The sequence below is a fragment of the Macaca fascicularis genome, chromosome 3, assembly GCF_037993035.2.
Source record: "Macaca fascicularis isolate 582-1 chromosome 3, T2T-MFA8v1.1".
NCBI lineage: Eukaryota > Metazoa > Chordata > Mammalia > Primates > Cercopithecidae > Macaca > Macaca fascicularis.
Genome location: NC_088377.1, coordinates 48,604,439 through 48,619,302, shown reverse-complemented (window position 1 = coordinate 48,619,302; position 14,864 = coordinate 48,604,439). Strand labels below are relative to the sequence as shown.

The following is a 14,864-nucleotide window of genomic DNA, read 5'->3' as shown; positions in this document are numbered from 1 at the left end:
CCACAAAGCCTCAGTCCAGAGATCAACTGTCTCAGTTCTGAATTTGTATAACGTGTGTGTAGACTCATTCATCACAACCTCTGCCCAGCCTAGCTTATGTATCATGTGTTTTTTTTCTTTTCTCTATTAGGGGAGGAGCCCGTCCTGGCACTCCCATTGGCCTGTAGATTCACCTCCCCTGGGCAGGGCCCCAGGACCCAGGATAATACCTGTGCCTCCTGCCCAGAACCCTCCAAGCAGACACGATGGTAAGAATGGTGCCTGTCCTGCTGTCTCTGCTGCTGTTTCTGGGTCCTGCTGTCCCCCAGGAGACCCAAGATGGTGAGTGTGGAAAGCAAGGGATGGGTGCTGGAGGGGACTGGAAGAAGGTGAGGAACAGGACACCTTCCTCACACCTGGCTGGGAGAAGGGCTGGATGCGCTGGGATTCCCTGGCGTATGGCAGGAAAGGGTGCCCAAGGCTGTCAACTCACTCAGCTCATACACTTCCACAAGCATTCAGGGAGCCTCTGCCCTCACCCGAAATAAGACCTTCAGGAATCTGAATCTAAAATCCTTAGTTTACAGTGAAAACAAAGACTCCAAAGACCAAGCGACCTGCTTGGGGTCAGACAGCCAGGACGGAGCAGGAACCGTGCGCCTGGAGCTGCTTCTGCTCCTGTTCCTTCCCTCCTTCCGGTGGCTGGGTACACCTGCCTGACGCTGTTGGAAAGAGAGAGTAACCCCAAGGGGAAAGTGGGAAGGCAGGTCGGCTGGAGGGATGGTGCTAGAAGGAAACCCGTGCCCTCAACCCACACTCAGACACAGCTGCAGTAGGTCTGGAAGGCGAGTGGCCGGAAGAGAAGGCAGTGGGAGCTTGGGGAGATCAAGAGTCACTTCTAGGACAGGGGAAGGAGGCTGTTTGTGGCATGAGAATGTGCAGGATAAAGACATGGAAGCAAATGGCTTTTCAGTTGTGTAAGTTTAAAATTGGTGACATTTACAAATTGTCAGAAAAGGTGTTTCATGTTCGTTGTATAACAATCACTTTGGAATGTTAATCCCATTCTGCACCAAAATCTGAATTATTCAAGGTTCTCCAGAGAAACAGAACTAATAGGTTGTACACATATACATATATACGTACATACACATACATGCATATGCTGTATACACACGCATACACACACACAAGAAGAGATTTACATTATATGTATGCAAAAGAGAGAGAGAGAGAGTGAGAATAGAGATTTATTTAAGAAATTGACTGACACTATTGGGAGGAGTAACAAGTCCTAAATCTTCAGAGCAGGCCAGCAGGCTGGAGACCCAGGAAAGAGTTGATGTCTTAGTCTTGAGTCTGAGGGCAGATTGTAGGCAGAATTCTTTCTTCTTTAGCAGACCTCCGAGGCTTTTTCTCTTAAGGTCTTCAACTGATTGGATGAGGCCCACCACTATGGAGAATAATCCACTTTACTCAAGGTCTACTGATTTTTTTGTAAATTAAAAAAATTGTGGGTGCATAGTATGCGTATATATTTATGGGGTACATGAAACATTTTGATTCAGGCATGCAGTGTGAAATAATGACATCATCGAGAATGAGGTATCCATCCCCTCAAGCTTTTATCCTTGGTGTTACAGACAATCCAGTTATACTCTTTTGGTTATTTTATTTTAAAAATTTATTTGATTATTTATTTTTGAGACAGAGTCTCAGTCTGCCGTGCAGGCTGGAGTGCAGTGGCACGATCTTGGCTCACTGCAACCTCTGCCTCCCAGGTTCAAGCTATTCTCCTGCTTCAGCCTCCCAAGTAGCTGGGACTACAGGCACCCACCACCATACCTGGCTAATTTTTTTGTGTTTTTAGTAGAGACGGGTTTCACCATGCTGCCTAGGCTGGTCTTGATCTCCTGACCTCGTGATGTGCCTGCCTTGGTCTCCCTAAGTGCTGGGATTACAGGCATGAGCCACTGTACCGGGCCTCTCTTTTGGTTATTTTAAAGTGTACAATTAAATTACGATTATTATTATTATTATTTTGAGACGGAATCTTGTTCTATCATCCAGGCTGGAGTGCAGTGGCGTGGTCTTGGCTCACTGCAACCTCCGCCTGTTGGGTTCAAGCAATTATCCTGCCTCGGGTGTGCACTGCCACATGGCTAACTTATGTATTTTTAATAGAGATGGGGTTTCACCATGTTGGCCAGACTGGTCTTGACCTCTTGACCTCAAGTGATCCACTCACTTCAGCCTCCCAGAGTGCTGGAATTACAGGCATGAGCCACCGCACCTGGCCCCAATTAAATTATTATTGACTATAGTCACCCTGTTGTGCTATCAAATAGTAGGTCTTACTCATTCTTTTTTTTTTTTTTTTTTTTTGGTGACAGAGTTGCCCAGGCTGGAATGCCATGGTGCAATCTTGGCTCACTACAACCTCTGCCTCCCGAGTTTAAGCGATTCTCCTGCCTCAGCCTTCTGAGTCGCTGGGACTACAGGCGTTTGCCACCACTCCCGGCTAATTTATGTATTTTTAGTACAGATGGGGTTTCACCATGTTGGCCAGGCTGTTTTCGAACTCCTGACCTCAAGTGACCCATGCCCCTCAGCCTCCCAAAGTGTTGGAATTATAGGCATGAGCCACCACACCTGGCCCCAGCTAAATTATTATTGACTAGAGTCACCTTGTTGTGCTATCAAATAGTTTTCTAACTTTTTTTTTATACCTATTAACCATCCTCCCAATTTCCCCCACCCCTGCCACTATTCTTCCCAGCCTTTGGTAACCATCCTTCTACCCTCTATGTCTATGAATTCAATTGTAAGGTCTACTGATTTAAAGGTTAATCACATTTAGAAACTCATGAGCAAGAATAATTTTAGTAATTGAACTAGGATTCTGCCATATGACCTCCAACATTATTAGCACCTGTATAAATTGTATCATAAAATAATTATGGAACTATTATGGAAATGTCCCTCTCTCCCAGATTCCACCTTGTACCAAAATGTAAGGTATAACCCCAGGAATTCTGAGCTCCATCCTAGTCTTATGCTGTGCTAATTCAGTCTGGGTCATTTCTTGAATTTTCTAGTAAATTCTCCTTTCTACCCTTTCTAACTATATGTATTTGTCAGGTTAAGCTAGAAATGTTAATTTGTTTTTTTGAGATGGAATCTCACTCTGTCGTCAAGGCTGGAGCGCAGTGGCATGATCTTTGCTTGCTGCAACCTTTGCCTCTCCAGTTCAAGTGATTTTCCTGCCTCAGCCTCCCACGTAACTAGGATTACAGACCCACACCACCACACCCAGCTAATTTTTGTATTTTTAGTAGAGATGGGGTTTCACCATGTTGGCCAGGCTGGTCTTCAACTCCCGATTTCAAGTAATCCTCCTGCCTTGGCCTCCCAAAGTCCTGGGATTACAGGCATGAGCTATGGAGCCCAGCCTAGAAATGTTAATTTCTAACGCATGTCAGATTCCATGCACATTGGGCAAGGTTCCATTCCTCCATGGGGTGACTCAGGGATCCAGGCTAATTGCATACTGAGACTCTTTCATATTATCCTGTGGCCTTCAAAGTTGTTACCTCAAGAGATGAGAAACAAAAGCGACAAGCCAGCTGGTAGGGTCTTGGACCAGAAGAAAGACATCACTTCTGCTCACATTCTCTTTTGACAAAACTCAGTCACATGGTCCCAATGTATCTTCGAGGAGGCTGAGTAATGTTATCTTCTTATGTGCCAAGCAGGGGAAACAATGTAGTGAAGACACAGGATGGTCTCTGAAATATCATCCTTAGCATGAAAGGAGAGCATATTCATTTGAGTGAGCCTCCAGTGGTGTAAGGTTAATGACAGGAGAAAGAGCTATGGAGGAAGAGGCCAGTGGGCAGGCCTCCCCTCCTAGCCCTGTGCAGCCCCACAGTGGGACCCTTGCATGGACCTCAACTGTCTTTTCTTTTGCAGGTCGTTACTCTCTGACCTATATCTACACTGGGCTGTCCAAGCTTGTTGAAGACATCCCCCAGTTTCAGGCCCTTGGCTCACTCAATGACCTCCAGTTCTTTAGATACAACAGTAAAGACAGGAAGTCTCAGCCTGTGGGACTCTGGAGACAGGTGGAAGGAATGGAAGATTGGAAGCAGGACAGCCAACTTCAGAAGGCCAGGGAGGACATCTTTATGGAGACCCTGAATGACATCGTGGAGTATTACAACGACAGTAATGGTCAGTAAACAACAAACCATGGGGGAGGAAGGTCTAACCCAAGAGGCAGCCCCCCAAGTGTGAGTGGCAAGGGGTTAGCAGGATGGAAATAGTCCCAATCCCAGAGAAGGAACAGAAGACACAGCAGAAATGCAGACATGTCCACATCCCGCCCACACCACAGCACAGGTGCTCCCCACTTTCCCATTGATTGCCCCATCCTCATCCCAGGCCTCAGCTCACACAGGAAGTGATGGCAGAGTCACTTCCTATCCAGGCACCTCTGACCTCTCACCTCCACAACTTATGCATCAGAGGCTGATCCCCCCGTGAGAAGGCATCAGACTCACCCCTGTCCAGGGAGGTTGCCTGGAGAGTGAGCCACTCTCAAAGTCACTCAGACCTGGGTTCACCTGGTGGCTCTGCCAGTCCCAGCTGTTGACAATGAAACGTTCCCAAAATATCTGGTCGAAATCTGCAAACATTGGAGCACTGAGACCTACCTCCAAACAAGTTTGTAATATTTAACTATGTCTATTCTGTGAAGGATGTCACAGTCTGTCCTAATCTCCCTTGCAGCTGCATTGCCTAGGACAGGGTGCAGCCAATATTGGCTCAATTGAAATTTGTGGAAAGAACAGAGAAAAGCATGCGGCACAGACTGTAGCCTATGCTGAGGGCTCAGGAAGTGCTGGATTCAAAACCGCGGGCTGTTAGTTTCCTGCAGCCCTAAAGTTTCTCCTCACCGTAAGATGCAGACCCAGGAAGGGCCACCTGCACTGTGGTTGGAGGAGCTGGTGGCAGAGCCCGCGCAGAGATGGTCCCTGTGCCCCCGGCCCAGCACTTTTTCTGCTAAACCACACTGCTAGCCCCAAGGCAGCCAACCTCTGGCCTGGTGAACTGCTGGTGTTAAATTATCATAGAGTGGGTGTCAAAAGGTGGGCTTCTAAGTACAAAAATGCCCAAGGTGCTACATGGGATCTGAAGGTTTCCAAAAGGAGGCAAGAAAGAGATAGGCAGACGTTTGAAGGATGTGGGGTGGGAGGTCTTGGTAAGGAAAATGGCCCGGGCTGTGTGTCAGCAATAGGAGAGGAGGGGGCACAGGTGACCAGAAAAGACACTGGGAGAAGCTTTGATGGACAGGAATAGAAATGGCAAAGTGGATAATTATGAGGAAGGAGGATGAAGAGATGAATACAAGGTATTAGAAAATAATATTAGGCAGGGCTCAGTGCCTCACACCTGTAATCCCAGCACTTTGGGAGGCTGAGACAGGTGGATCACCTGAGGTCAGGAGTTCGAGACTACCCTGGCCAACATGGTGATACCCCATCTCTACTAATAATACAAAAATAGCCTGGCATGGTGGCGCACATCTGTGGTCCCAGCTACTCAGGAGGCTGAGGCAGGAGAATTGCTTGAACCCGGGAGGCAGAGGTTACAGTGAGCTGAAATCCTACCATTGCACTCCAGCCGGGATGACAAGAACGAAATGTCATCTAAAAACAAAAAACAAAAAAAGGAAATAGGAGTAACTGACATTTACTGAGCACTTACTTTGTGCCAGGCCCATCTATGAGCATATATAATGCTCAGAATAGTCCCCTGAAACAGCGCTCTTGGCATTGCCGTTTCAGAGGTGAGGAAATAGAGGCCCAGGGAGGTGACTGGCTCTGGTTCAGGCAGCACACCAGGTGGGGGCGGGGAGAGACCCGGGTCGTGAGCCCAGACAGCTTGAGAGCTGTCAGTGTCTGTGCCAACAGCACTAACCAGTCTGGGTAAACACCTGCTTTTAAAATCAGAATGAAGAGGCTGTGTCCCCCACCCTAAGGAGATACATTTCTGAGAGTTGTGGCTAATGGGCAAGAAGGTTGGGACTTTAGAGATTTGGAATACAGATATCAAACACCGTCTCCACTAAAAAATACAAAAAACTAGCCAAGCCAGGTGGCGGGTGCCTGTAGTCCCAGCTACTCGGGAGGCTGAGGCAGGAGAATGGTGTGAACCTGGGAGGCGGAGCTTGCAGTGAGCTGAGATCCGGCCACTGCACTCCAGCCTGGGCGACAGAGCGAGACTCTGTCTCAAAAAAAAAAAAAAAAAAGATATCAAACACCAGAAAGGAAGAAAGAAGTGATCAGATTAGGGTTACTTAGGTGATGATATGAACTCTTCCTAGAACTGAGAGAAAAGGAGAGTCTTCCTTTCTCATATGAAATCACAAATAATTTCTAGCCAATTTGGAAGTACACTTTGGTGTGGTTGTGACAGCTTCCTCAGGACTCAGCATAAATTAAAACAAATAATTCTCCTTAGAAGAGATGCTGTAGAAGAGATAGAAATCTATCTATATTCTGTAGCTCTTTTTTTTTTTTTTTTTTTCTGAGACGGAGTTTTGCTCTTGTTGCCCAGGTTGAAGTGCAATGACGCGATCTTGGCTCACTGCAACCTTTGCCTCCTGGGTTCAAGCGATTCTTCTGCCTCAGCCTCCTGAGTAACTGGGACTACAGGCTACAGGCATGTGTCACTACAGGCATGTGTCACTACGCCTGGTTAATTTTGTCTTTTTTTTTTTTTTTTTTGAGACAAAGTCTTGTTCTGTCATTCAGGCTGATGTACAATGGCACCATCTCAACTCATTACAACTTCTGTCCCACAGGTTCAAGTGATTCTCCTGCCTCAGCCTCCCGAGTAGCTGGGATTACAGGTGTGTGCCAGCACACCCAGCACATTTTTGTATTTTTAGTAGAGGCGAGGTCTTACCATGTTGGCCAGGCTGGTCTCAAACTCCTGACCTCAGGTGATCCTCTGGCCTCAGCCTCTCGAAGTGCTGGGATTACAGGTGTGAGCCACTGCACCCAGCCTAATTTTATATTTTTAGTAGAGATGGGGTTTCACCATGTTGGTGGGGCTGGTCTCGAACTCATGACCTAAGGTGATCTGTCCTCCTCGGCCTCTCAAAGTGCTGGGATTACAAGTGTGAGCCACTGAGCCCAGTGGTTTTTTTTTTTTTTGAGATAGGGTCTCACTCTGTCACCCAGGCTGAAATGCAGTAGTGTGATTTTCGACTCATTGCAGCCTTGACTTCCCAGGTTGACGTGATCCTCCCACCTCAGCCTCCTGAGTAGCTGGGGCTACAGGCATTGCACCACCATGCTGCGCTAATTTTAAAATTTTTTTAGTGGTGGAATTTTGCCATGTCACTCCGGCTGGTCTTGAACTCCTGGGCTCAAGCGATCCACTCGCTTCAGCTTCTCAAAGTGCTGGGATTACAGGCATGAGCCACAGCACCCAGCCTGTAGTTCTCTTAAGCAGGAACATATCTCATCTGAGACAAACCTGAAATGCCAAACCAAACTGAGTTAGCCCCTCTCTGTCTGCTGTATATATTGGAATAATAACCTATTTGTCTTGATAAAGGGATTGCATGCTTGAATTGCAAAAACCTTTATTTCTTTTGGGATGCCCAGTGTGCAGGACTAAGAGTTATTTCGATAAATTTCGCACCAGGCTGACTGTCTCTCTGTGGGGTCGGGGGAGTTTTCAGGGTCTCACAACTTGCATGGAAGGTTCGGTTGTGAGATTGAGAATAACAGAAGCAGTGGATCATTCTGGAAGTATTACTACGATGGAAAGGACTACATCGAATTCAACAAAGAAATCCCAGCCTGGGTCGCCTTGGACCCAGCAGCCCAGAACACCAAGCAGAAGTGGGAGGCAGAACCAGTCTATGTGCAGCGGGCCAAGGCATACCTGGAGGAGGAGTGCCCTGAGACTCTGCGGAAATACCTGAAATACAGCAAAAATATCCTGGACCGGCAAGGTACTCACTGCTTCCTGCTCCCCAGTACTGAGCCCAGAATAAAAGATGATCTCAGGCTAGGAGCTCAGGCAACATCTTAGTCCGGTCTCATTTGTTCCTGGATGTCCCTCAGGCCCCCAGCTTTCATCTTTTAGGATTCATTCCTTCTCTGGGATGATGTAATTTGTGGTCCAAAAAGAACATCTCAAAATTTCACTCAGAATGGGCTAGGAAGGCTATTCTTTCTTGATGGGTGTCCCCAAATCATCTCCAATTGACAGACAAGGAGCTTGAGATCAGAGAGGTGAGGTTAACACTGTAAGATGCAGAGCTGGGACTCAAATTCCAGATTTCAGATTCCAAATCCCATCGTTGTTTCTCTCTACAATGATGCCTCCCATCTGGGTGGTGGAGAGAAGGGAGGTGTGTAAAATGTCAGCCCCGGAAGGACAAGAGCGAGCCAGTGTGAGCGGGACTGATGGCTGCAAGCTGAGACTTGGATTGGAGACGTAGTGAGACTCAGGATTGTGCAGTGCTGCAGGGAAGCGGTTGCTGGATAGAGGCATGGGCTGAACCGTGCAGCTGGACTGAGACTGGGGGAGAGGAGAACTCCAAAGCCCACTGAGAAGTGGGAAAACGTGGAGAAGTGCACGGAGCATTCACAACTTATTGCCGTCAGAGTTAATACATGGGTGGGGGGGGACTGGGCAAGAGGGAAAGCGTCAGCCTTCCCTGATATTCTGGAACGTGTCCTGGGGCCGGGGGTGGGGTGGGGTGGGCAGGAACAGAGCTTAGAGCTCTGCTGATCGCTGACAGCCAAGGGTGGGGGTGGGAAGAGACCTGGGCCAGGAGAAGTCGACCTCAAGCCTGCGGTGTCACGCTCTCTCCCTCCACAGATCCTCCCTCTGTGGTGGTCACCAGCCACCAGGCCCCAGGGGAAAAGAAGAAACTCAAGTGCCTGGCCTACGACTTCTACCCAGGGAAAATTGATGTGCACTGGACTCGGGATGGCAAGGTGCAGGAGCCTGAGCTACGGGGAGAGGTTCTTCACAATGAAAATGGCACTTACCAGTCCTGGGTGGTGGTGGCTGTGCCCCCGCAGGACACAGCCCCCTACTCCTGCTATGTGCAGCACAGCAGCCTGGCCCAGCCCCTGGTGGTGCCCGGGGAGGCCAGGTAGGAAGCAAGAGCTGGAGGCAATGTGGGATCTCAGCCCCAGTAGCTGCCCTTCCTGCCTGATGTGGGAGCTGAACCACAGAAATCACCGTCAATGGATCCACAGGCCTGAGGAGCAGCGCGGGGAGACAGACAGGAGGTGGATTTGGAGACCGAAGACTGGGATGCCTGTCCTGAGCTGACCTGGACCCAAAAAATCATCTCACCTTGAGCCCACCCCCACCCCATTGTCTAATCTGTAGAAGTTAATAAATAATCATCCCTCCTTGCCTAACATAACAGAGAATGCTATTTTTAACGGTGATGTGCTGTAGAAATGTGACTAGATTTTCTCATTGGTTCTGCCCTCAAGCACTGGGTTCATCTGAAACTCTTGGTTTCCCCTGGAGGCCATGGTTCCTGGGCACTTTGACCTGGGCAATCCCAAGTGTGGTCTGAACCCCCTTTCCCTTGGGGACTGTTCAGGCGTCCTGTGCTGACGTACATAGGTGTGGCCATGGCCTCTCTGGCTGTGAGGCGCTAGAACTCTTCAAGCTTTCACACAAACCCAAACCTCTTCTGTGCCTCAGTTTCCCCATACTCCTTGGCTTCCTGGGAGACCCCTCCACGTCAGCTATTGCATATTTCCACACAATGTTGGTCTTGGTCCAAATAGCCAGAGCTTATTTGAAACCTCTCAGCTCCCCAGGGCACAACTCAAAGAAGCAGGAATTGGCCCTGAGGTTCTCAGACTCCTTCCGAGTAGAGTCCCTGGGAGTGAGTTTCCTTAACTGAGTCACCAACTGTCATGCACAGGTTTCAACCCCAAAAGACACAGCAGAGCTCTCACCCTGACCTTCTCATGAAGTCTCACCCGCCTGTGTCTGTGCTTTTCCTTCCTGTGTGACAAGAACTTCCTTTATGTCCTATGCTCAGCCTCCCACTCTATATTATTCCAAAATTCATCCTCCAAGCTGAGGTCCTTAACAGAGTCATTCCCAGCCTGCAGAATTCTGGGTTAATCATCTTATCTTTCAGGAAAGTCCAAATTTGGAGGTTAAATTTTTTTTTTTTTTTTGAGGCAGAGTCTTGCTCTGTCGCCCAGGCTGGAGTGCAGTGGCGTGATCTCCACTCACTGCAAGCTCCACCTCCTGGGTTCACACCATTCTCCTGGCTCAGCCTCCCGAGTAGGTGGGACCACAGGAGTCCGCCACCACCCCCGGCTAATTTTTTGTATTTTTAGTAGAGACGGGGTTTCACTGTGTTAGCCAGGATGGTCTCGATCTCCTGACCTCGTGATCTGCCCGCCTCGGCCTCCCAGAGTGCTGGGATTACAGGTGTGAGCCACCGCACCCAGGCAATTTTTGTATTTTTAGTGGAGATGGGGTTTTACCTTGTTGACCAGGCTGGTATCGAACTCCTGACCTCAAGTTATCCTCCCATCTCGGCCTCCCAAGGTGCTGGGATGACAGGTGTGAGCCACCATGCCCAACTCTTTTAATAACATTTAGGGCCAAATATTACCAACAATATTACGGGGGTTTCCATCCCCTGCGATATTGGGAGTAATATCATCTTCTCCTCCCCTAAATCTTAAAAACAGTATCACAGGGGAATGTACACCCTGTCTGATACTGGGAGTAATATCATCTTCTCTTCTGGTGGATATTGGGAGTAATATCATCCTTTCCCTCCCTGGATGTTACAAACGATATCACAAGGGGGTGTACATCCTCTGCGATATTGAGAGTAATACCATCCTCACCCCCTCTGGATATTACAAACAATAGCACAGGGGGGCTGTACACTCCCTGCGGTATTGGGAGTAATGTCATCCTCTCCATTCCTCAATATTAGGAACAGTATCACAGGGTGGGTGTACACCCCTTGTGATATTGGGAGCAATATCATCCTCTCTGCCCCTGGATATTAAGAACAGTATTACAGAATGGGTGTAACCTCCTTCAACATCAGGAGTAATATCATTCTCTCTGCCCCTGGATATTAAAAACAATATCAAAGTTGCCGTGTACAACCCCTGTGATATTAGGGTAATATCATCCTCTCCTCCCCCGGGTATTAGGAACAGTGTCAGAGGGGAGTGTACACCCCCTGTGATATTGGGAGAAATATCATCCTCTTCCCAACTGGATATTAGGAATAATATCACAGTGGGGGGAGGGTGTACAACTTTGATGATATTGGGAGTAACATCATCCTTCCCCACGCTGGATATTAGGAACAGTATCACTCTGGAGTGTAAACTTGCAGCGATATTGGGAATAATATCATCCTCTCTCAGTCTAAATATTAGGAACAATATCACAGTGGGGGTGCACAAACCCTGCCAGGTTGAGAGTCATATCGTCCTCTCCTGCTTTGAATATTAGGAACAATATCACGAGGGGATGTACACAACCTGAAATTTTGGGAGTAGTATCATTTTCTTCCCTCCTGGATATTAGAAAAAAATATTACAGACAGGAATACACCTTCTGCGATATTGGGAGCAATATCATCCTCATTTCCCCTGGATATTAGGAACAATATCACAGTGGGGGGTGGACACCTCTGTGACATTGGGAGTAACATTATCCTCTGCCCCGCTGGATATTAGAAAAAATATAACAGAGGAAGTGTACACCCCCTGCTATATTGGAAGTGATAACATCCTCTTTCCCCATGGATGTCAGAAACAGTATCACTGCGGGGGCGTGTGTACATCCCCTGCGACATTGGGAGTAATATCATGCTCTCCCCTTCTCGGTATTAGGAACAATATCAAAAGGAAGTGTGTACACCCTTTGTGATATTGGGAGTCATATCATCCTTTTTGCCCCTGTATATTAGGAACAATATCACGGGGGGGTGTACACAATATCATGGGGGGGGTGTACACACCCTGTGATATGGGAAGTAATATTATCCTCTCCCCCTCTGGATATTACAAACAGTATCACAGGGGGGGTGTTCACCCCCTGCGATATTGGAAGTAATATCATCCTATCCCCCCTGGATATTAGGAAGAATATCACAGGGAGTGTACACCGCCTGTGATGTTGGAAGTAGTATCATACCCTCCCACCCTTGATTTTACGAACAGTATCACAGGGTTGTGTACACTCCCTGCGATATTGGGTGTAATATATCCTCTCCCCCCCTGGATATTATGAACAATATCACAGGGGAGTGTACACACAGGATGTTTACGATATTGAAATTAATGTTATCCTCTCCCCGCTGGATATTTTGAACAATATCACAGGGGGGTGTACACCCCCTGCGATATTTGGATTAATGTCATCCTCTCCTCCCCTGGATATTACAAACGATATTACAGAGGGGTGTGCACATCCTGCGATATGGGAAGTAATATCATCCTCTCCCTTTCTGGATACTACGAACAATATCACAGAGAGGCGATAGCATCCTCTTCACCCCCCCCGGATATTACGAACAATATCACAAGGGAATGTATACCTTGTTGCGATATGTGGAATAATATCATCCTCTCCCCTTCTGGATGTTTCGAACAATATTACAAGGGGGGTGTACACCCCCTGCCATATGGGGAGTAATGTCATCTTCTCCCTCCCCCGGATATTACGAACAATATCACAGGAGGATGTATTCCCACCGCAATATGGGGAGTAATACCTTCCTTTCCCTTCCTGAATATTACGGACAATGTCCCAGGGGTGTGTGCACCCTCTGTGATGTGGGGAGTAATGTCATTTTTTCCCCTTCTGGATATTACAAACAATATCATAGAGGGGTTACACACCCTGCGACATGGGAAGTAATATCCTCTCTCTCTCTGGATATTACAAATAATATCACAGAAGGGCGTACACCCCATGCTATGTAAGGAGTAATATCATCCTCTCTTCCATTAAATATTATGAACAGTATCACAGGGGGGTGTACACCTCCTGCAATATGGGGATCAATATCATCTCTCCCCCTGGATATTACAAACAACATCACAAGGGGGTGTTACAGGGTGCGATACGGGGAGTAATATTACCTTCCTCCTCCCCTGGATATCACAAATAGTATCACAGGGAAGGGTACACCCCCTGCGATATGGGAAGTAATATTATCCCCTCCCCACAGGATATTACAAATAATATCACAGGAGCCTGTACTCCCTTTGTGATATGGAAAGTAATATTATCTTCTCCCTTTCTGGATATTACGATAATATCACAGAGGGATGTACACCTTCTGTAACATGGGGAGTAATATCATCCTCTTTTCTCCTGGATATAATGAACAATATCAAGGGGAGTCTACACACTTTGCGATATGAGGAGTAATATTATTTCACCCTCTCCTGGATATTACGAACACTATCATAGTCGGGTGTACACCCCCTGTGATATAAGCAGTTTTATCATCCTCTCTCCCCCTGGATATTATGAACAATATCAAAGGGGATGTACATCCCCTGCGATATTGGGAGTAAAATCGTTCTCTCCCCTCCTGGATATTACTAACAATATCACAGACGGTGTACACACAGGGTGTTTACCATATTGGGAATAATATCATCTCCCTTCCTGGAGATTACGAACAAAATCACAAGGGGGTGTAGACTCCTTGCGATATTGGGAGTAATATCATCTCCTCGCTCCTGGATATCACGAACAATATCGCAGGGGATGTACACCCCCTGAGATATTGGGAGTAATATTATCCTCTTCCCTCCTGGATATTACGAACAATATTAAAGAAGAGTGTACACCCTCTGCGATATTGGGAGCAATATCACCCTCTCCCTTTCTGAATATATTGAACAATATCACAGAGAATAACATCGTCCTCTTCCCTCCTGGATATTATGAATAATATCACAGGAAGGTGTACAGTCCTTGCAATATGGGATATGGGGAGTAATATCCTCTTTCCCCTGGATATTACCAACAATATCACAGGGGGTTTACCCCATCTGCGATATAAGACGTAATGTCATCCTCTCCCTTCCAGGATATTATGAACAATATCACAGGGGGGTGTGCCTCCTCTGCCATATAAGGAGTAGTGTCATCCTCTCATTCCCTGGATACTAGAAACAATATTACAGGGGATGTACATACCTTGCGATATGGGGAGTAATATTATCCTCTCCCCCCCCCCCCCCGAATATTATGAACTTTATCATGGGAGGGGGGTGTGTACACCCTCTGCCATATGGGAAATAATATCGTCCTGACCCTCATTGGAAATATTGGAGAATATGACATGTGGGTGTGCACATCCTGCAATATGGGCAGTAATGTCATCCTCTACCCTTCTGGATATTACAAACAATATCACGGGGTGGTGTATACTCCCTGCGATATGGGGAGTAAAATTATCCTCCCCCCCAGAATATTACAAACAATATCACAGAGGGGTGTACACCCCCTGCGATACTGGGAGTAACATCATCCTCTCCCCCAGTGGATATTACGAACAATATCACACGGGGGTGTGCACCCCCTGTGATGTTGGGAGTAATATCATTTACTCTTCTGTTGAATATTACAAACAATATAACATGGGGTGTACAAAGTGACATGCTATTTTAAAGTGACTGAGAAATTATTAAAGGAGATCATTTTCCTCTCTGCTCCTGAAAACTATAAAGGATATCACAGGGGAGTGTACACTCCCTGTGATATTGGGAGTCATATGATCATCTCTGCCCCTTAATATTACGGACAATATCACTGGG

At 47.2% G+C, this 14,864-nt stretch overlaps 1 protein-coding gene across 1 annotated transcript; it reads left to right on the top strand.

Moving 5' to 3' along the window:
• Positions 1-234: 234 nt before the first annotated feature.
• On the top strand, positions 235-9,442 carry AZGP1 (alpha-2-glycoprotein 1, zinc-binding). Its single transcript, XM_005549167.5, has 4 exons — positions 235-321; positions 3,952-4,212; positions 7,736-8,011; positions 8,887-9,442. Exons 1-4 carry the CDS (start codon positions 246-248, stop codon positions 9,168-9,170), a joined length of 897 nt encoding a protein of 298 aa, XP_005549224.1. The 5' UTR covers positions 235-245; the 3' UTR covers positions 9,171-9,442.
• Positions 9,443-14,864: the final 5,422 nt, after the last annotated feature.